Source organism: Vicugna pacos, chromosome 5, assembly GCF_048564905.1.
Source record: "Vicugna pacos chromosome 5, VicPac4, whole genome shotgun sequence".
Classification (NCBI taxonomy): Eukaryota; Metazoa; Chordata; class Mammalia; order Artiodactyla; family Camelidae; genus Vicugna; species Vicugna pacos.
Genome location: NC_132991.1, coordinates 50441124 through 50464198, shown reverse-complemented (window position 1 = coordinate 50464198; position 23075 = coordinate 50441124). Strand labels below are relative to the sequence as shown.

Here is a 23075-nt window from a genome sequence, read left to right as displayed (position 1 = left end):
TGCCATTTGAAAGTCATTTGAGAGAATATTTCTGAGAAATAGTGATACAGAACCTCCGTAATCCCATTAAAATACCCCATCTTATCATGCCTAAAATTACTCCTGTTCTGTGGACTTTAGCTAAATAAGCTAAAAGGACTTTTCCTTAACTAATTTGAGTAGAATTTATATTACTTTCAACTGGAAGAGCCATGGCTAATATATAAACTTATACATGAAAATGGGATATGGCAGGCAATAGACCTTAAATTAAGGAGTTGACTGAGTCCAGGTGGAATGATACGTGGTCATAGAATAGTTGATTAAAATTAGGTATGTTTTGTTTAGGGCTACAAATCATGTGCTTACCCAGGCTGTAGCTTCAGGGAACTTTGTGAAAAAGATATCTGGAGACTACTGCTTCTGGCCAGGATGAAAAACCGTAGAATAGAATTGCCCCTTTGCCTCAAACAATTAAAAAAATAAGAAGAAAAGAAGCAGTGGTTTTCCTACACTGGACAGTAGGCAACACAGGACAGTGATTCCATAAGAGTTAAAAAAAAAAAGAAGAAGCAGCAGCAGCCCATGGGAGTAAACTCTAAGATTGCTGCAGTTTACTGCTGAGAGAAAGTTTCCAGGATACAGTGTTGAGATGAAGAAGCCAAGCAGAACCCAGGCTTCTCTTGAATTGGAAAGGCAAAATTGGGGGTTCACAGAGGCCATGGAAGCTAGAGTTTTGGCAGAGCATTGGAGATGACAAGAACTGCAGTTAGAGGTCCCCACTGCAACCAAGTCTTCACCTGAGTCTTGATCTTTGTATGTACGTGAGGAAACTGCCTAAGGCCCTAGAAAGAACCTCCTGAAGAGGAAAAGTAGAGTAATCACTGGACCTTGCACAAAGCCAGGAAGAGTTGCTGTCTCCTCCAGTCAGAATAGACAGGTGGCATAATGCATGAAGCATCAGGTGGAGTGCTCAGCAGGGCACTGACCCACTAGTGGGCAAAATTGGCTCTAAAGACTAATCGGGTTCAACCTAACAGAGCTTAAAAACAAGCCTCAAAAGATTAAATTGTTACAGAGTTTACTAAACATTTATCTAGGTCCCAGAATAAAGTTAAAGAATATTTTTAAGTACATGAATATTCAGCAGCCAGCAAAATAAAATTTTCAATATCTGTCGTATAAGCCAAAATTACCTACATTGAGAAAAGCAGGAAAATGGGATCCTTAATGAATAGAAAATCGTTAAATCAATCAAACTGAACCAGAAATGGCACAAATGATAGAATTAGTAAACATCAACATGAAAATAATTATCACAACTATATTCTGTACGTTCACAAATGTGGAGGAAACATAAACATGTTAAAGAAAGACATGAAGCATATACAACTGGTCCAAATTGATCTTCTAGATATGAATAATACAATGTCAGAGATTAAAAATACCTGAAAGAAACTGGAACCCAAATAGACCTGACAGATAATACCTTTGTTTGGAATCAAGTTCCACCATTATTCACTTTCTGCTCCATTTTTGCATAAGAGTACCCATTAGAAGTATCCATTATATTGGATGTTTTGAGGATTAAGTGAGCTGACAAGCAACTCAGAACAACCCCTGGCAAACAAAAAGAACTCATTAATATTAGCTACTAATAGTAGTGTAGGGGAGCAAAATTTGCCCCCTCAAAATGTGTCTTTCTGGTATGAGGATTAATTTAGGCTGATTATTTTTAAAAAACGGAAGACTCAGATGTTTTTCTTGTTATCTCCCCTTAACTGCCTAAAAAAATTTAAAGGACCTATTCCGAAAATGGAGCTATCATCAGAGAGAGCTACAAAAAATATGGTTGGCAAGGGAACTTGGCAAGGTCCATGGTGTATACCATTGTCTCTGCCTGGTGTAGCAAACATTTGTTTATCAAACATTTGGTTTTCCATCTCCATAAGAATTACCTTCCTCACTTTTGAAGTCCTAAACCACTACACCAACACGTTCTTTGGTGTTTAGCTGAAGATGGTATTTAGGGTGGTGGCTTTGGCCATTTTGACAAGTTACTCAGTTTTCCTGGGTCTCTCCCATGTATACATGTTATTAAATTTGTGTTTGTTTTTCTTCTGTTAATCTGTTTCATGTCAATTTAATTCTTGGTCCAGCCAGAAGAACCTAGAAGGGTAGAGGAAAATTTCTTCCTCCTGGACAACAGTAAAATATCTTATTTACATATTTCACCCAATTGCTCTGCTGTGTTCCAACTCTTTCTTGATTTCTCAGCTGCTAACTGGGCCTGCTTTGACCAACCAGTTACCTGTTGTCATTCTCATTGACACCTCCAGTTTGACTGAATTTCCTTTTGTCATCTGCAGCTGGATATGATAACAATGCTTGCCCTTCCCAAGGGCCAGTCTAGTTTCTGCTTTTTTCCCTCCTTACTTTAGTTTGTCCTGCTGTTTATCAAATTCACTGTTCTCTTTCTGACAACAGGGAACCTTGAAAGTCATCCAGTTCAATCACTTAAACTCCCACTGTGATATGTATTATAAAGAGTTATTTTATTTTTCTAGATAAAGAAGTTTATTTCAGGTAAAATATAATATACACAAATGAGTTTTGCAAAAGTTTTATTACTGAATAACTAGTTTGACTAAATCTTGAAATAAAAAACTTATATTTTAGTTAAATGTTCTTTAATACTCATAATATATATCAATAATATGTGAAATAATAGTGTATTATATAACATAATATTGCATGGTATAGACTATTGAACTTCTACCCTGAATTTATTAATGCAATTTCTGCTAATGAAAAATAATGAGCTAATTACATTAATAGTAGCTATAATTTTTGAGTAATTTATGTGCCTGGGAAGGTTTTTATATGCTATCTCATTTCACTCTCAGCATAACTCTACGAGTTTTTACTATTGATATCTCTGTTTTATAGATGAGAAAATTAAGATTGAGAAAGGTTAAATGACATGAAATTCACATAATTGGGAAGTTGGTGATGCTGGATTCTAATCCATGTCTTTCTGATGCAAAAACCTGAGTTCTTAACCACTCTGTTATATGGGACAAAAATGAAGTAAATGCCTTAAATAGAGCTAGCACTTTCATTCCACTTTGAATAATATATTACTAAAACACAAAATAGGAAGATACTTAAGATCAAGGTTAAGAGGGCTCTGGAAATCTACAGATAGAAATAAATCCTGTAGAGATAAGACAACTATACTGTAGCTTGAATCATCCATGAAGTCAAAACAAGTATGAGGGCTAACTTTAGTTAGAAATCAATTTCTTTCTCATTTTTCATAGCTTCTCTTTCCCCACACTTTGAAGTGTCCTAATCTGCTTTCCTACTGTGGCTTATTTCTGGTAATGTATAGTTGGGATAACAGCATCCTCACACCTAGTGGGCTATGTAGCTACTCATGCTGGGAATGGTAAGGATCGTGAGGAACTGTGGAGGAGAATACAAGCCACCATCACTTCAAGACGAAGACATAAGCTCTGGAATGGTGGGAACTGACCGAAGGCAATAACATCAAAACCACAGGAGCACCTTCACATGTAAAAACAAAACTCAGTCAGTAGCAGACTAACAGAGTACTTTGATCAGAAATAATATATTTTATTAAAGAAACTGCTTCTATTTGTTAAAAAGTGTGCCTTCAGTCATAAAATACGTATTCATTTATCCTACAAACAAGTATCTAGGTAGGCACTATACTTGGTACAGAGTATGCCAAAATAGATAGATAGATAGATAAATGTCCTAGATCTCTAAGTCTTCATAAACTAGTAGAAAGATCAAATATGTAAATACTTTGATGCCCAACAGCAAAATACTACCAGAAATATACCTGCATTTAAACAAAATTGGGTTTATTATTTGCTGCAGCAAGGGAGACCTCACACCACAAACAAAGGCGAGCTTCAGAGGGTGTTAGGGAGACTTGTAGAATATTGGCTCATGTTAATAATTTGGGGAAGTTTCAAGGAAGCAGGGGTTTGCTCTGGACTAGGTGCTGCCAGAAAGTGGGAGCAATTCTATGATTGTGTATCTTAATACTCTTCATCTAGAAAGAGGGTGGAATGGAATGGGGTTAAACCTATAATTGGTTAGGAAGCAGCAGTTACTCAAGTTAGCTGGGAAAGAAGCAGATGTGACTATTTTTGTCATTAGCACAGTGTTTTTGTTTTTGCCTGTGCTTAAATGTGATTGTGGAGGGTTCTTGTTTTTGTCTTTGTTTTCCTTTTGTGATTTGCCACAAAGGAAACTCAGATGATTTTGGTGTTCTGTGAAAATGTTCCATTCAGCAGGGAACAGCATGGAGAATAGGGCTGCTTTTTTTCCCCTTATTGGGAGTTACACCATGCCTTGATAAGTGCTCAGTTATAAGAATACGCAGGTATTGTGGGTGTTTGAGAAACTGATAACTTCTGCTTACAGATAGGTATCTTTAGAAAGGAGGTTCATGTGAACAGTGTCTTGAAGGATGCACAGGAATTTACTGGCTGAAGGAAAGATCAAAGGTCATTTCCAAGCAGAAGCAACGTGTGCAGGCAGATGTGGGCACACCCAGCATGATGAGGAACTTTGGGTAGTACAGTATGCTGGAATAAATGAGCTAACCGAGTTGAAATTGAGGCTGTCAGTTGGTGGTGGTGAAGTCATGAAGAAACTTGGACTTCATGCAGCTGGTACTGTGGATCCATCAACAATTATTTGAATCAGAGGATGACATAATCATATCTGAGTTTTAGAAGGTAGATTTTGGCAGCCATGTGGAGAACAAATTAGTCTGAGGAGAGAAAAAAAGACAGAAATAATTAGAAAATTAGTTTAGGCAACAGATGATGAGTGTAAACTGAATCAGTAACAATGGAAATGAAGGACATAAAAGACATGAGACATTTCCAGTATAGAAACGACGAGACTTGGAGACTGTACCCTCCACTAAAATATGTAAGCTGCATAAGGGGAGGAATCACGTATAATTGCTCACCACTGTGCACCTAACAACTAATACTACATCTGGCATGTGGTAGTTGCTCAATGAATATTTGTTGAATTAATAAGCAAATTGTGAGAAATGAGTTGGGGAAGAAGATTTCAATGAAGGAGAAGTGGTAGATGTTTCTAAGTTATGGTGCTGGGTGAATGGTGATTTAATAAACTGAGATAAAGGAGCATATTTGTGGAAGAAGAAATTAGTTTGATTTTGGATGAGCACACAAAACAAATAGACATTGATGGCTTTATATGTTAAATTTTTTCAAGGAGTATTTTTAAAATGAAAATAACCTATAGTGTGTTGATTAGCCAAATAAGAACTCAAGAGTCCCAAGATGTTACCTTATAAGAGGTTAATAAGTTCTTTCCATGCTGAAAACTATTTTGCAATAGATGAAGGTCCCAGACTTATTTATTATATTTGGTCTCTAAAGAGACAGAGCTAAAAAGTAAAGTTCTGGAAAATATAACTGGCGTAAGAATGAAAAATTTTCTTGTCTTTACCATAAATTATTTTCAGCTTTATGAAGGTATAATTGACATACAATAAATTGCACATATTTAAAATCTATATTTGAAGAGTTTTGGCCTATTTACACATCCCTAAAATTGTCATCACAAACAAGATAATGAGATAATGAGTATATCCATCACCTCCAAAAGTTTCTTTGTTCTCCTTTGAAATCCCTCCCTCCCTCCATTGCTCTGTCCCCTCAAACCCAGTCCCCAGGCAACAACTGATCTACTTTCTCTATATATGCAGTATTTAGAATTTTTATGTAAATGAAATCCTACAGTACGTCTTCTTTTATGTCTGACTGCTTTCATTTAGCATAATTATTTTGACATTGACTCATGTTGTTGCATATATCAAAACTTCCATGTATTTTTATTGCTAAGCAGTATTTCATTGTATGATATATGAACAATTTCCTTGTGGAATCTCCTGTTGATAAACACTTTAGGTTGTGTGATGGTTTTAAAACAAATTCTTTGATACTGTTCCCTTCAAGAGGTGGAACCTAATTTTCCTCTGCTTTCCAGTATGGACTGGACTTAGTGACTGATTTCTAATGAATAGGATAAAGCAGAAGTGATGGCATGCAATTTTTGAATCTAGGTCATGGTAAGGATTTTGGACTTCCTCCTTCCTCTCTTGTAGATCACCTACTCTGTGGGAATCTAGCTGCCATACTATGAGGAAACTCAGGCAGCTGTACGGAGAAGCCCTTGTAATGGGAAACTCTGGTCTGTCAACAGTCATAAATGAGTCTTGCTAGAAGCAAATGCTCCAGTTTCAGTCCAGACTTCAGATGACTGTAGCTCCTTGACAGCTTGACTGCAGCTTCATGAGTTACCCAGAGCCAGAACTGCCCAGTTAAGCTGCTCCCAAATTCCTGATCCACAGAAACTGTGAGATAATAAATGTTTGTTATTTGAAGTCACTAAATTTTAGGGTACTGTGTTACATAACAATAAGAAACTAATGTAGGTTGTTTCAGGTTTGGGGCTATTACAGGTAAAGCAGCTATAAACATTTGTATACAAGTATTTGTATAGATAAACATTTTCATTTATTTTGATTTACTGTATATTTTGGCACTGTTTTTATTTTGCCTTACATTGTTTCCATTCAAGTGTCAAGTTGACCAAGGTTATAAGCGCCAGGTATTTATTTACTATTCTACACAGTGCTTAGCCCCACCAATTGCCTAGTATAAATGATCAATATTTTGAACTGGGATAAATTGAGAACAATAATAACTGCTCAAAGGACTTTCAGTAAGCATCTGAGAGGAGAAGGGAGAAGGTGATTCAGTGTTGTTGGTGGGTGGACATACTGATTGCCCTCCCCTATTTCCACCTGGTGAAAAATGAATTGATTTGCTTTAAGTCCAGAGAGAGAACGCAGTTGGAGTCCACAAAGAAATTTACAGCCTCAGGTGATATGAATTCTAGTTCGAATACTACACATAAATGTGAAGAATTAATCCAACTTCATCCTGGTGAAAATCTGAAGTGGTATGTTTCTCAAAATAGAAATAAATGAACTTTATCACATTGCCAGAGAGTGTCTTCTCTCTTTCAGTTGCTTTTCAAGTAATCTAAGTTGTGCTTAAGTGAGCTTATCATGGCATTGAGAATTTGAGTAAGATTTATCTTCCAGCTTTCAGACATGGCTGGAGAGAGCATGTATGCTGAAATACATGCAGGAATACCTTGATGTTGCTCAATAAGTGTCTGTGGATTCTGTTCCTTTATCTGATGGAAGACACTGAGATTTTTAAAGGGGTTGAAATGTGGGATTTGAAATAATCAACTGCATAAAAAAAATGTTCTGAGCAAAGGGAATGATACCAAACTTAACCACAGTGTACTGAATGATTCAGTTGTTACTGGGAGGTGGGACTCACTGCATAGTAATTCTTGAGAACTAGTAATAATGGGGAGTTTTAAAAAATATTCTTGAGATTTTCTTTTTTACATTTTCTTATCCTACTCTTGCTTCCATTCTGCCAAAAGTTTGCCTGGGGGAGATTTAGAATTGTTAAAACAGGAATGTAAAAAGGAAAAAAAATAGTATTACTATTCAGCTTTTGACACCAAAATTCAGCAACCTTTTTTGGAAAAAAATAGAGCAAACAGATTTTCTAAACTCCTTTATCTCCTCCTTTACAAAGCTGAGATTGGTAATCCTAGTCATGATGTCTTGCATAAGGGAGAGCCCATCAGCACAGGGAGAGGAAGACAGAAAACAAACCCATTCTAGGCATGGCTGATTAGGAAGTGCAGTAGTCAGAGTGGAAGGAAGGAGAGTGAACAGGAAGAGCACCAAGGCTCCTGCTGGCACTGCTTACAATAAAGACATGGAACAACCTAAATGTCCATCAACAGATGACTGGATAAACAAGTTGTAGTAGATATATACAATGGAATACTACTCAGCCATAAAAAATAACAAAATAATTCCATTTGCGGCAACATGGATGGACCTGGAGATAATCATTAGTGAAGTAAGCCAGAAAGAGAAAGAAAAATACCACATGATATCATTTATGTGTGGAATCTAAAAAAAATGATGCAAATGAACTTATTTATAAAACAGAAATGGACTCATAGACATAGAAAACAAACTTATGGTTGGGGTTGGGGAGGGGATTGACAAATTGGGAGTTCAGGATTTGTAGATACTAACTACTATATGTAAAATAGATAAACAACAAGGTCCTACTGTATAACACAGGGAACTATATTCAGTATGTTGTAATAGCCAATAATAGAAAGGAATATGAAAAGGAATATATATGTGTGGTGTGTGTATATATATATATATTATATATTATATATATAAAAACTGAATCAGTATGCTGTGCACCAGAAATAAATCACAAAATTGTAAACTCACTATACTTCAATATAAATAAATAAATTAAATAAATTTAATTAATTAATTAATTAATTAATAAGGCTGCTGCTGCCCTCCCTGCCTCAAGTGCCCAACCTCAAAGCACAGACTCCTGGGTCAGAAACAAAAGATTATTAATCATAGCAATAGCATTAGCTAGAGTGTCAGTATTTGCATAAACTCCTCAAGCCTGAATGCCCACAGTGTGACAGGAAGCAAGCTACCTCACTCCTGCATCTGTAGTTGACTGCACTTCTGAGGTTAGGAAATCTGGATCTTTTACAACAGACAGTAAGCCTGTCTGACCTTAGCCCTGGAGGGAGACATTACCTTATTATCCCTGTAGGGAAAGAAGAGATTACTATTGAAAAGATAATCTGTAGCAAGGCAGTCAGTGCCTCTAATATGTTCAGAAATGTGGAACCCATAGAGAACTGTGTCCCAACAATCAATGCCTGATTTAAAAAAAAAAAGAAAAAACCATTAAGATAGGCATATGTCACTCATTTTGCAGAGAAGGTAGATGAGGGTCAGAGAAGTTAAGGATCTCACCATAGGCCCCATAGTGGTGCAGTTGGAATTTATATCTAGACCTATCTCCTTCCAAATCCTCTCTCTCCACCAAGCCACCCCAAGACCCATGCACATTTATAGTCTATGTTTCTGACAAGCCAAAAATCATGACTGAATTCTTCTAGGAGGAAAATTTCTATCAGCTTATTGATCAGCTTACCCAGGATGAGAAATGTTATTTCCTGAAAGATATGCCAGAAGAACTAGAACAAAACTTTACAAATGAGTTTAGCATGCCTCCCCAAAAATGGGATGTGTTTACAGTAAGACCCCAAATTCCAATTGTCAACAAAAGGCAGAGAGGAAAGAAAGAGCTATTGTCCAAAGTGAAGGAATATCCTACGAATGTGAATGGAGCATTTGTCTTCTGTTGTGCATTTCCGGAAATCGAGCTGCCGCAAGTCTGGGAGGAGTGGTAAAACTATATCCTAGGAGGATGGAAAAGGAGAGAGCATTTTTTTTAAGGGCAGATTTGGTAGCTTGTCTCCAAGATGCCCACCATCAATTTCTTCCTTCCCTATGTATACATTCCATTCCCCTCTGGAGAAATAATGACTATTCCTCTCTTTCTTTACCCACCACCTTGAGTCTGAGCTGGACTTAGTGAATTCCTTTACAGTAAAATGCAACAAAATTGGCATTGTTACCAAACTCAGGTTCAGCTGCTCATCCCTCAAGAATCCAATACTGAGAGACAACTGTTGGGTAGAAGGAAAGATAGCTTATTAAGGAAGCCAGCAATCCTGGGGAAAAGTGATTTCATGTTCCAAAGAACCAACTCCCCATGTCCATCAAGGGCAAGAGCTTTTAAAAGGGGGTTTCAGGGGTATTCAAGTCTGGGGTGGAGCACGTGCAGAACAGCATAGTCAGTTCTGACAGTCATCTTTGAATTGGTCAAGGAGGGGACTGATCAGTGTCATCTTGATTGTTTTAAGTGTAGTTTGTTCCATTTCCTTGGAACCAGTTCTTGGAATTGTGTAAGATGGAGCAGCTTATGTCGTGGCTATCATCTGGTCATCATGTAGTTAACTTCTTCCACCTGGTGGGGGTTTCAATATCTGTTAAATAGCTCAAAGAATATGGCTTAGAATATTTTTGAGGAGAAACTTAAAGTCTTTGTTTAATGACTAAACTATTGTTATTTTGTCTTATTTGATTGTTTTCCTATGCTTCTGCATTTTCTCACTTCTCTTATTAAATTTGTTCTTTCTAAAGTTTTTTTTACAGACAGGAGGCAGGTAGAGGACAATGGATCTGTTCTGGGAAGGCCCTATAGGGTTCTGATCCACTGCAGCATTCCAGTACTTCTAAGACTAGATCATAAGAAGTCTTGGAGCTTCTCTACGGTTCTCCTAAAACACTTGCACTGGGGACAGTGTAAAAAGTCTAGCTACCCTGAGATTGTCATGCTGTATGGAAGCAGAAGCTGGCCTCATGAAGAGACAGATGTCCAGCCAGCCCCACACTTCCAGGCATGCCTGCCCATACACTGGTCATGTAAGCTAAGTAGTCATCATTTGCATTGTTAGATAATTGGAAGTTTAAAAGGGCAATTAAAACTTAAAAATAAATATTTTGCAGAGTTACTCTAATGATGTTTGAAATCTCTTTCAGAGACTGACTGACTGACTGGAGTTTGGTAAACATATCATTCAAGAGTGGCAACCAAGGGCAATTCTACCTGCCAGAGGACATTTGGCAATGTCTAGAGATGTGGTTTGGTTGTTACAACTAGGATCAGGGGTGCTACTGGCTTCTAGTCGGTAGAAGCCAGGGATGCCTTTAAACATCTTAATGGTGTACAGTAAAGTTCCCCACAACACAGAATTATACAGCCCAACTGTTAATAGTGCTGTAGTTGAGGAAATGTGTTCTAAGATACCACAGGCAACTATATTTGAATAAGTGGTTTGGCAACCTATTTCTTATTTGAAGAGAGGCTTTTCTTGTTCAAATTTTCTTGTCATTTTAAATGTTTATATGAATCAGAACATATAGGTTGAGCCTAATTCATAAAGATACATTTTTTTTTACTGATTTAGTTCATTATTTCACAGTTGATGTACAGAGATTGTTAGATTTCTACCCAATATCTAGTCTCCCTTTTCCCCTTTTATTATAGAACAATAATTTTATTGTGGGCAGCAATGTGCTCAGCTGAGACTTTTTCTAGCCTCCATTGCAGCTAGCTGGGGTGGTCATGTGACTTGGTTTGGCCAGTGAGATAAACTTGATTGTAACTGGGATGGGAGTGCTGAGGTTCTGAGCAAGCTTTTTAAAGGGGGCTGACTCAGCTGGTGCCTACACTTTTGTCTGTCCCCTTCTTGCCATCAAGAACATGAACATGACACAGAAGGTGGATCAGTAACCTTACGACCACAAGGTGACAGGCACTCACTGAGGATGACTGAGGGGCAAGAGAAAAGGTATGTTGGTCCCAGAAGATGTTGTGGAATGGGAATGTCAGGTCTCTACTGCCCATCTTGTCTTTTCATTACAAGAGAAAATTAAACAATGTGTTTCTCCATAACTTTTTTCTTTTCTGTTTGTTTGTTGCGAAATATAGTTGGTTGACAATGTTGTGTTAATTTCTGTTATACGGCATAGTGTTTCAGTTATACATATATTTATATTCCTTTTCATATTCTTTTTCATTGTAGGCTGTTACAAGTTATTGAATATAGTTCCCTATGCTTTTCAGTAGGACCTTGTTGTTTATCTATTTTATATGTAGTAGTTTGTGTAGTGTTTATTTGGCAGTTTCCTTGAGGCAAGCAATGCACTAGACACTGTGGATTTCAAAATAAGTTCTGTATCTTCTATAAGCTAGTATCTAATGTGGACAGAGACAGGGCAACAATCATATTATCGTAGGATAATTGTAGGACTAGAGATTGGAAAATAGGACAAAGAACACCAAAGTAGGAAACAATGCAGGAAAGTCTTCAAGAAGGAAGAGCTCTGGACTGAAATTATGTGAATAAGTAGAAATATTTCAGACCAGAGGCTGGAGAAAAACAGACCTTATAGCAGGGACACCATGAAAAAACATACCTGATGTATCAGTCTAGATGTAGAAAATAAACTGTGATTTCCTTTAATAGTATATGGAACAAATAGGAGTAAATCAGATCTAAAATCATTAGAGGCTTCTGAAATTTTGACTAGAAAAGTATTATGACTGATAACGTAAATCTCCAAAGAGAAAATCTCCAAAAATAAAGAAATTCAGAATCTAACTTTCTTCATCGTCTAGAAGTTAAAAATAAAAGAAATAAAAAGCACAAAAACAAGTTTAGCCATAGCTAAGAAGAGAAGATTTAAGGCAGAAAAAAGCTTTTTAAGGACCCAAAGCCAGCATTAAATGTAGAGGTAAAGAGTAAAGGAGCGTTAAAACCAGCACGTAGGAAGCATTAAATGTAAAAGCGCAGATTAAACTTTGGAAAATAAGTTTGCTTCTGTTGTTTTCTAAATTCTTTTTCAGGTTGGATCATTTTTTAAAATTCCATTTAAAACCCAGGTGATCTTTATGATTAACAAATTAAAGTCTCTTATGCTATCACATGTTTTCAATTTTCCCATGTTTTCCCTTTAGAGACACACAAAAAAAGACCCTGTGGGCTTCAAAATATCTTAAGGACTTCAGTCATACAATATTCAGTTTGAACTGGTATCATTTGTAAGTTTCTATTATTTAAAAATCATGGTATGACATTTTAAAAAGCCCCAAAGACCATCATAGCATTTTTATAATCATTTGCTGCAATGACAACACCCAAAAAAATGTATCTGATTTCAAGAGACACATTTCCCTTTGCAAAACACCTGTTTCAAAGTGGAACAAAGTTGTTTTCTTCAGAGAATACTCTGAAAGCATGGAACATCACTGAAGTGATGCATGTTAAAGGGTTGTGGACTAACATAAAACCGACACCAGAACCCCAGTGCACCAAGTTGGCCTGGTTATGCTTAACTAGGATCCAGGCTCTCTCCCTAGGCACTGAGAAACCCTGTTTTTGAAAATTCAGTTATTATATAATGATTTCCAAGTAGGTAATTGGGACTTATGCTAGTATAACTAGTGTGTGAGTGTCCCAGATACAAAGTATACGATGTGATGATCCCTTTGTAGAAAGCAGAAGCCATGTCATCCCCAGAAGAGCTCATTTAGATTGTTCTCATCCATGCACAGTGGTTTCTCAAAAATATTTCTCAAAGTGTGGTTCTCAGACCACTTGCACCTATAAAATCTGGTGTGCTTATTAGAAGTTTCCTTGGTGCTTTCTCAGACCTAGTGAATAAGAATCTTTAATTTGATTCTTAGGCATGCTAAAGTTTAAGACCCATGTCTTTATGTCAAGAGTCCAGCAAAATTTTGCATAAGGAATTTACTAACTTTGTGTTGAATTCACTCAGTATATAAAATAATACTGAAAATGTGAATATTCACTTCTTTAACTGATGGTATTGAGTGTTATTAGCCTGTGTTTACATGATGGGGTATCAACATTAGAGGAGGAGAAATAACTAATGATTCTTTATTTAAGAAGTAAAATATTTCATCAGATTTGTCAGAGTCAGTGAGCCATCATGGTAGGTATTAATACCATGTCCTCAGTTCCCACTTTGGAAGAGTTTGGTGGCGGTATGTTTCTTTAGATGCAGGAGTCTGATTCACATATCTGACTTCTCTGGAAAAAAAAATTATTTTAAAGTACGAATGTGGCCTGGGCCAGGAAAGGATTGCTGATTTAATTTGAGAGGCAGAACAACCTGGGATAATAGCATTAAAAAGAGTTGAAGTATGTTGTACTGACAGGATATTTTTCAGACATATGATATATCTATTAAAACACCAATCTTAAAAATCATGCTCCCCTATAGCTCTTTTCAGTATACCTCACTACCCCTAGCAAAATGTTATTAATACCTTGGGAGGGAGGGTAGGGTAGTGGAAGGAATTATATATTCATGACTGAATAAATGAAGTACATCACCCGTCCCTTCACAGCTCATTGTTCCTAAGGTGGATTCCCAGAAGACCCAACCCATTGGTTAGCCAAATACCTCTGGCTTCATGGAAATGTATAAGCTCGACCAGATTCCTCTTACTGCCATTTTGAGGTCATGAGAAAGATGAGCAAGCAGGGGAAACTCCAATGAGAAAAAGTCCCACGGGAACAGACACAAGACAGAGACAGAGAAGAAGAGACTACAAAGCCTCTGAATGACTGAGGTTGGTTTTCCAGTTCTAGATGACAGGAGAACTAGGGGAATGCCTTTAGGTGTTCCTGTGTTCCTTGAGACCTCTGAGTACCTACAGGAGCACCATTCCCCTTTGATGTGAGCTCTTTAGTGGGCCTCTGTTCTTGCAGCCTTGAAAAGAAAACAGAATTCCTCATGGAATGTAATAAATAATCGTGTAAGCATTTACAATGGGGATCTGCCTCCTCACTTGATTTCATTAATAGCTTGGCCTCTCTGAAATAGCTTCTGGGTCTTTTATCAGCGTTTTGTTGCATATCTGGTGGATAAGAATTACACAGAGAGGAAGGTATTTGGACTCAACTTACACTGTCTTAACCTGGGTAACCATGATTTTTAATCAGATGAATTCTCTTTAAGGGATGGAAACTAACACTTAAGTACGTTGCATGTGCAAAGATCTTTACATAATTAGTTTTTAATCCTCACAACTTTAAAGGCTCAGACTCAGCGAGGTCTGTTGACTTGTTCAGTGATCAAAGTTAGAAAACAGTGATGTTCATACATAATCTAGGCCTCTGCTTCTTACTTCAGAACTCTTTCTACTAGAGCAGTGTCTCACAAAATATGGTACACCTATCAAATATGCTACCCAAGATTATTTCAAATACATTCTGAAGAAACATTTTTAAAGTTCAAAGTTATGTATTTAACATATATGAGAAAAATAATTTGAATCACATTTTATTGAATATAAGTATTTATATGTATATAGTAAATAATAGCACAGATGGCATCTATATGGCAAAAATCTTGAAGAAAAATGATTGCAGTTTGAAACTCACATCATATCCAATTCATCTGAAATGATAACACCTCAAAAAACTGTTCAAAACTGATTCAGTGCCCATATTTTAATATTTGGTTATAAATCAAATATTTAGGAAAGTATAGGACTATAGCAGCCTATCTTCATATTATGTTGCAATGATTCATGTGTAGAAGACTGTTGCGTTTTGTTTTTCTATAATCCCACTAATGTTCCTGTTCCAGATACTAAAGCGTAAAAATACGATCTTTTTCTACATCTAATACATATGCATTAAAATTGCTGAGTAATAGTATTAGCAAACAATATAAACTGTTCTAATGCTTTAACAAATGCTAAAAAGATTTAAGCATAGACTGAACAGCTTTGTACATTTTGAGAATGGTCTCCAAGTAATCAGTAAAACAAGACAGGGTAATGTTATGATGAAGGCCAAGGGACTTCAACCTCTGAAGAAATATAATAATCCTTCAGTGATAAACTGCCTAGGATGTCATACCCAAATGATAAAATGGATCTGGGAAACTAAAATGACCAAGAAATCGAAATGGTTAGTTACTGGACACTCTGGGCACAAACACAGGAACACTCTCAGCCAAATAGAAAATCCTTCTTATATTAAGTCTGCAGTTCTTTCACAGAAATGTAAATGTTCCATTAAGGAGATTTCTAACACTGTCATTATAGGTGCACAGGAGCCAGAGTATGGTGGCAATAGGACTAGATTAAGAAGGAGTCCAAATTATATTCTCTCAGCTCCATCCTCTACTAACTGAGAGACTTTGAGTAAGGCTTTCACCACCCCAAGTCTCCATTTTGCCACTCAGAAGTTAGGGATAAAAATACCTAACCCACCCAGATCAAAAGATTATTGTAAAGGTACATTATATATTGTAAAGTGCTATGTACCTATGTTAATGCTATGCTTAGAAAAATAGTTAAAAGAAGGTTCAAATTTTCCTCCTTATAGTGAACTTTGCTTGCTTTATTTTCTCCTGTTTTGCAATTTAGGAGAATTTTTGCAATTCTTTTAGGAAGCAATTATTCTGGAACACAGAAAGCATTTAATATTCAAAAGTTGGGAGAATGTTTATAATGGGAGATAGGGGAAATCCTGTATTAAAGAAAGGATTTTGTCCCCAGAACCATTACAGCAGATGAGGTGGTTTATTGAATGAGATGGTCCAACTTAAACAAAAAACTACTCTCCTTAGAATTCTAATGAGGAATATGTTTACTTTTCACAACATGGGCTTCACTTGTCTGGTGAAATATTGGAAGTGAGGAATTCAAGCTCTTTGCATCTGGCTCATGCCAGTTGTTACTAGTTGGTTTGAAAATGTTGTCTCTTTCTTTTAGTGCCAACGTGGATCTTGCTGAGGTTCTGAAAGTCTATGTCATCATTTGTTTTCTAAGCCCTTATGAAGTAAAATCACTCTAGGATAAGCTTTAATCAGCAGGCTTGCTGAGTGAGATGGATGCACAGTTCCACGTAAGTATAAAAGGCACTTTTTTTTCCTGTTTAATTACTTTAGAAGCAGTTCTGTATGCCTTGATAAACTCCCTTTACTTTTGCCTAAGACAAGCACTGCCCTTGAAAATCACTTGATACCTTCTGCTCTTGGTTAGATGTCAAATCTGATAAACATTTCTAAAAGCCATTTCTTCCAGATGACCTGTGAAGGTTGTTTCAGGTACTGTGGTTCTGAATTGCATTTTATTTCTCAGTAATATTTTTCTGCTCAAATATGTGGAAGAAAGGTTGCTTATTGTACCCTCTAGTGGTGATTGTGACATTTTTCTTAAAAATATATTTATTTCATTCTTTGGCCTTTTCCTGTAAATTTACTACATATTTACTTATATATGTATTTCATTCTTTGGACTTACATTGTAAATTGTACAGTGTAAAAGCAATTTATCAATCTTTAAAAAGACACAGATAATGAAAATCATTTGCATTACACTATTATGGTGTTTATAAACGCATCAAAAATGGATTCACAGGAGATTGACTTATTTTCCTCACATTTTATTAACCCAAATTTTATTCCACTTTTTAAAAATGTTCTAACTCTCCTTTCCTCCATTTTGGAATATTGTCAGTAGGCAGTTATTCACACCACTGGGAGGAAGTATATATAGAACTCTACATATCCCAAAATGTCATTCTGGGTTGGTTTAGAGTTCCTTTTAATTCGTGCTTCGTTATGAGTACATCTCATTTTCTAAGAATTCACAATATTTGAAATAAAATAAAGCCACACATGAAACTTCTGATTCTACAGTAACTAGGAATTTATCCACTATTCCTTCCTTTTTCACTCTGCGTTCCCCACCCCAAGATGGACCAGGGCACATTTTCAGACTGAGGAGAAACACAGGTTTGGGAAGAATATCTGCCAAGATTGTTGCTGTGTCTCTGTCTACATTCTTCTCAGGTAGAAATTTAATTAGATATTTTCTTCCAAAGTTCTTGCTTCCAAATTCTTAATCAGTTACAGTTTGTATATAGATGATGAGAATAAAGGCAGTTAAGAAAAACAAAGGAGATAATCAAGCAGAACAGGTGGTTCTCAACAAAAACTCGAAATTAAGACTTGTCTGCAACTGAGAGTAATCAAGAGATAACCATAAATTAAAATGACTTTAATAAATGGGTAAAAATGTCTTGTTTCTGGATAAAAAGATTCAGTATTTTAAGTTTCAGTTTCCCTAGATTAATCTGTAAATTCAACGACAACCCAATAGAATTTTAATAAACTTGACCAAATGTTTCTGAAGTTTATCTGAAAGAATGTGCAAGTGAAAATAGCCAAGAGCAACAACAACATTAAAATAAGAGTACCAGTGGAAGGACTACATGTAATATGTGTTTAAAGGTGATATGAAGCCATAATAAATAAAACAATGTTATCAGCACAGTAAAAGAGAGGTGTATCAGTGGAATAGGAAAACAAACAGTAATATGTGGTATTTTAGTAAATGCTAATATTAACATTCTGAGTTAGGAAAAAGGGGATTAGGACAACTAATTAACCATTTGGAGAAAAAATACAAAGTTTTCCTTCTCTCCTCACACCAAAATATATTCCAGTTAGATCCATGAATTAAAATTTGAAAGACAGGAATGCAGTTTGGTGCAGCCACTATGGAAAACAGTGTGGAGATTCCTCAAAAGACTAGGAATAGACTTACCATATGACCCAGGAATCCCACTCCTGGGCTTGTATCCAGAAGGAAATCTACTTCAGGATGACACCTGCACCCCAATGTTCATAGCAGCACTATTTACAATAGCCAAAACATGGAAACAACCTAAATGTCCATCAACAGGTGACTGGATAAAGAAGATGTAGTATATTTATACAATGGAATACTACTCAGCCATAAAAACCGACAACATAATGCCATTTGCAGCAACATGGATGCTCCTAGAGAATGTCATTCTAAGTGAAGTAAGCCAGAAAGAGAAAGAAAAATACCGTATGAGATCACTCATATGTGGAATCTAAAAAACAAAAACAAACAAACAAACAAAAACGAAGCATAAATACAGGACAGAAATAGACTCATGGACAGAGAATACAGACTTGTGTTTACCGGGGGGGGGTGTGGTAGAGGGTGGGAAGGGATAGACTGGGATTTCAAAATTGTAGAATAGATAAACAAGATTACACTGTATAGCACAGGGAAATATACACAAAATGTTATGATAAATCACAGAGAAAAAAATGTGACAATGAGTGTGTATATGTCCATGAATGACTGAAAAATTGTGCTGAACACTGGAATTTGACACAACACTGTAAAATGATTATGAATCAATAAAAAAATGTAAAAAAAAATTTGAAAGACAATAAAATACTAGAAATAAATAAGAATTAGTATTTAGTAAATCTTGGAGTGAGGAAAGCACTTATGAACATAAAATGAAACCCAGAGATCATAAAGAAAAATATCTATAAATATACCACTACATATATTTAAACTTTGAAATTATTCATAAAAGTCTTCCATAATTACAGTCAGAAGGCCAAAACTGGAAAAATTCTCATAATATTTGTGAAAACAAAGTGCTAATTTTCTAACTTACAAAGAGCTCTCTTTAGTCACCAAGAGAAAGGCAACCCAATAGAAAAACAGGCAAAAGATGTACATAGGGAAACTATGGACAAACAAATACAAATGGGCAGAAAACAATGAAAAATCTTGCTCAGCCTCGCTATTGATTACAAAAACACAAATCTAAACAAGCTTAAAAACTTCACTGATCATCTTGGCAAAAATGAAAAGAGTTGATAATACAAAATTTGTGAAGCAGAGAATTTCAGGTAGATAGGAATGTAAATTAATATAATCTTTGAGGAGGTAAATTTGGCAATATTTTTAAAAATGTTTTTGACTCAGTAATTTCAGTTCTATACTTTTTAGGACTTTATTCTACAGGAATACTTTGCATGAACATTCTGAGATATATGTATAAAGCTGTTTTTATGTTATTAAAAATGACCCAGATGCCACTGTGGAAAATAGTATGGCAGTCCCTCAAAAATAAATAAATAAATAAACACAGTGACTTAATAAAACATAGTAATTTCATATGATCCAGCAATTCCACTTCTAGGTATATTATACCCAAAAGAAATGAAAGCAGGGACTCAAACAGCTATTTGTACACCCATGTTCTTATCAGCAGTATTCACAATAGCCAAAGGTAGAAGCAACCCATGTCCATCTCTGAATGGATAAACAAAATGTAGTACAGTTTGACCCTTGAACAATGCAGGTCTGAACTACATAGGTCCATTTATACTATAGTACTGCATGATCCATGGTTGGTTAAATCTGTGGACATGGAATGGCAGGTATGGAGGAACTTTGGATACGGAGGGCCAACTATAAGTTATATGAGAATTTCTGACTGTGCGGAGGGTTGGTTCCCTTAAACCCCCATGTTGTTCAAGGGCCACTTGTATATACATACAATGAAATTTTATTCAGCCTGTAAAAAGAAGGAAATTCTAACGTATGCTACAACACGGGTGAACCTGTGAAAACATTGTACCAAGAGAAATAAGCCAGTCATAAAAGGACAAGTATGGTATGATTTCACTTACATTAGGTACCTAGAATAGTTAAATTTATAGAGACAGAAAGTAGATTGGTAGTTGCCAGGAGCTGGGGAAAAGAGAGAATGGAGTTAATGTTTAATGGGTAAGTTTAGTTGGGGAAGATGAAAAAGTCCTGAGGCTGGATGGTGGTGATGGTTGCACGACAGCATGAATGTACTAAATGCCACAGAACTGTACACTTAAAAAATAGTTAAAATGGTAAATTTTTATGTTATGTATGTTTGACCACAATGAAAAAGTATTGGATGATATATGTTGGGGTACATATCACATTTATATTATCTATTAAAAATATTTGTGGCAGTATCCAAAAAATTATGAAAATGTTCATCAAAAAACTATAGTATTGACACAACATTGTAAAATGATTATAAATCAGTAGAAAATGTTAAAAAATAATAACACAAGTGATACCATTTATTACTACTTTTTACTCCAACTTAACCTTCTCAGAATAAATTCAACTTGGTCATGGAAAAAAAAACAACTATAGTATAACCATTTAATGGAATAGCATGCAGCTATTAAAAAGAATAATGTAAATATGTACTTATATGGAATGATGTACAAGATACATTGTCAAGTGAAATAAGGAAATGGAACAGAAATTATATTATAGTTATTTTATATATTTCTTTTATAAAAATAATTTACATCAAGTTAACCAAGGGTAAGACTGTCTAACCTATATGATGGAAGAAGTGTCATCTTTGTGATTGTCTTCTTGGGAATACAGAGTCATATCTCACCCTTGTATATAGGAGTTGGGTTTCCCTGTAAGAGATGGATGTTCTTCACTGTCAGTCTTACTAGAAAGAGATTCATCCTGGGACAAAAAATGGGGACTTAGTGAGCAGGAATTAGACTGAGTTAAGGAGAAAATTTTCCTCCTTTCTCAGGGTTTGATAATGGGAGATTGTGAGAGGACAGGAGCCCTGACCTGTGCTCAACCCCTTGGAAATAAGCTAATGACAAGTTAGGAAGGTGGCTCAGCCCAGAGAGGACCCAAGGCAGTCTGTACACCAGCTGCAGCAGCTATTTATTTTTCATCTTGAATTTCCTTCACTTAGTACCTGTCCTTCTATAAGGTCAGCAGGCCAAGGACAAATTACTGGAGAGCCTCTGTCACTGTGAAAGGGCTGCTATGTCCTGTGGAGTCAGGATGGTGAGTTTCATGCCCAGGGCAAGAGGGGACAAGAGGGGACAAGAGGGGAAGAACCCCAGGGACATGTTCCTTAACAGATGTTAGGTACCAAAAACCATTAGAAGTATCTGAGGGACGTTCTTTGTAGGGGATTCCATTTTAATCGATACAGAAGATGGGGAATGCAGAAAGACAACCTAAGGAATGGGAGAGAATATTTGCAAAAGATGAGACTGACAAAGGCTTAATTTCCAGAATATATAAACAGCTCATACAACTTAATAAAAAAACAAACAACCCAATCCAAAAATGGGCAAAAGACCTAAACAAGCAATTCGCCAATGAAAACATACATATGGCCAACAGGCACATGAAAAAACGCTCAATATCACTAATTATCAGAGAAATACAAATCAAAACTACAGTGAGGTATCACCTCACATCCATCAGTATGGCCATCATTTAAAAGTCCACAAACGGTAAATGCTGGAGAGGGTTATGGAGAAAAGGGAACCCTCCTACACTGTTGGTGGGAATGTAGTTTGGTGCAGCCATTAGGAAAACAGTATGGAGATTCCTCAGAAGATTAAAAATGGACTTACCATATTATCCAGCATCCCATTCCTGGACATATATCCGGAGGAACTTTATTTGAAAAGATACATGCACCCCAGTGTTCACAGCAGCACTGTTTACAATAGTGAAGGCATGAAAGCAACCTAAATGTCCATCGGCAGATGACGGGATAAACAAGTTGTGGTATATTTATACAATGGAATACTGCTCAGCCATAAAAAGATAATAATGCCATTTGCATTAACATGGATGGACCAGAAGATTGTCATTCTAAGTGAACTAAGCCAGAAAGAGAAAGAAAAATACCATATGATACACTTATGTGTGGGAATCTTAAAAAAAAAAAAAGACAAACTTATTTATGAAACAGAAACAGACTCACAGACATAGAAAACAAGCTTATGGTTACAAAGAGGGGAAAGGGGATGGGAAGGGATAAATTGGGAGTTCGAGATTTGCAGATACTAACTAATATGTATAAAATAGATAAACAAGTTCATACTGTATAGCACAGGGAACCGTATTCAATATCTTGTAGTACCTTATGGTAAAAAAGAATATGAAAATGAATATATGTATGTTCACGTATGACTGAAACATTATACTATATACCAGAAATTGACACAATATTGTAAACTGACTATACTTCAATAAATGTATATATACAAAAAAAAAAAAGAAGACAGAGGAGAGGCCTCACCATCATGGTTTGAGTTAAAATAATTATAACCCAGATATTAACTAGGGTCTTTCTGACCTTTAAAAATAAAGGTGGTTCAACACGCAACCCCAGTTTAAGTCCTTTAGATCCTAAAACTTCCCCCAAGTGCTCTGCAAATTCAAGGGGATCAGGCAGCAAAGAAGGAAGGGATTTAGCTCTCACTGCCCCTCTAGTGTGAACTCCTTTCACATAGCTGCAGTGCAGTTTGATACTCAGTCCCATGACCTGTTCTCACAAGGAAAGTTCCCTTGCATCCAAGCATTCAGTGGATACAACAATATTTACTAGACCTGTGGGGGCCATGGAAGAGGTGGCATCACCACTGCACAGGAAATGGTGTGAAGTCCCCATGAGAGATTGCTGGTCCCCATGTGCTTCCTGGAACCTCAGCAGCATGAATTCTCTTCACTCCTCTATGCAGTCTCACAGCTTCCTCTCTCCTCCCCCTAATTTTTTCCCGTTGATTATTTCTTCTCAACTTT

The 23075-nt window shown here is 36.3% G+C and overlaps 1 protein-coding gene across 3 annotated transcripts in view; it reads left to right on the top strand.

Annotated features, from left to right (window-relative positions):
* Positions 1–23075, top strand: part of SESTD1 (SEC14 and spectrin domain containing 1) — a 222665-nt gene that overhangs the window by 25670 nt on the left and 173920 nt on the right. Inside the window, exons 1-3 of one of the 3 annotated variants that reach the window (XM_072961234.1) lie at positions 10230–10480; positions 13995–14219; positions 16377–16509. In XM_072961234.1, the coding sequence (XP_072817335.1) occupies positions 16496–16509 (14 nt within the window). In that variant the 5' untranslated portion in view covers positions 10230–10480; positions 13995–14219; positions 16377–16495. Of the gene's footprint in view, positions 1–10229; positions 10481–13972; positions 14220–16376; positions 16510–23075 lie in introns of those variants that run through there. The other 2 variants (XM_072961233.1, XM_072961235.1) reach the window with 2 other exon arrangements.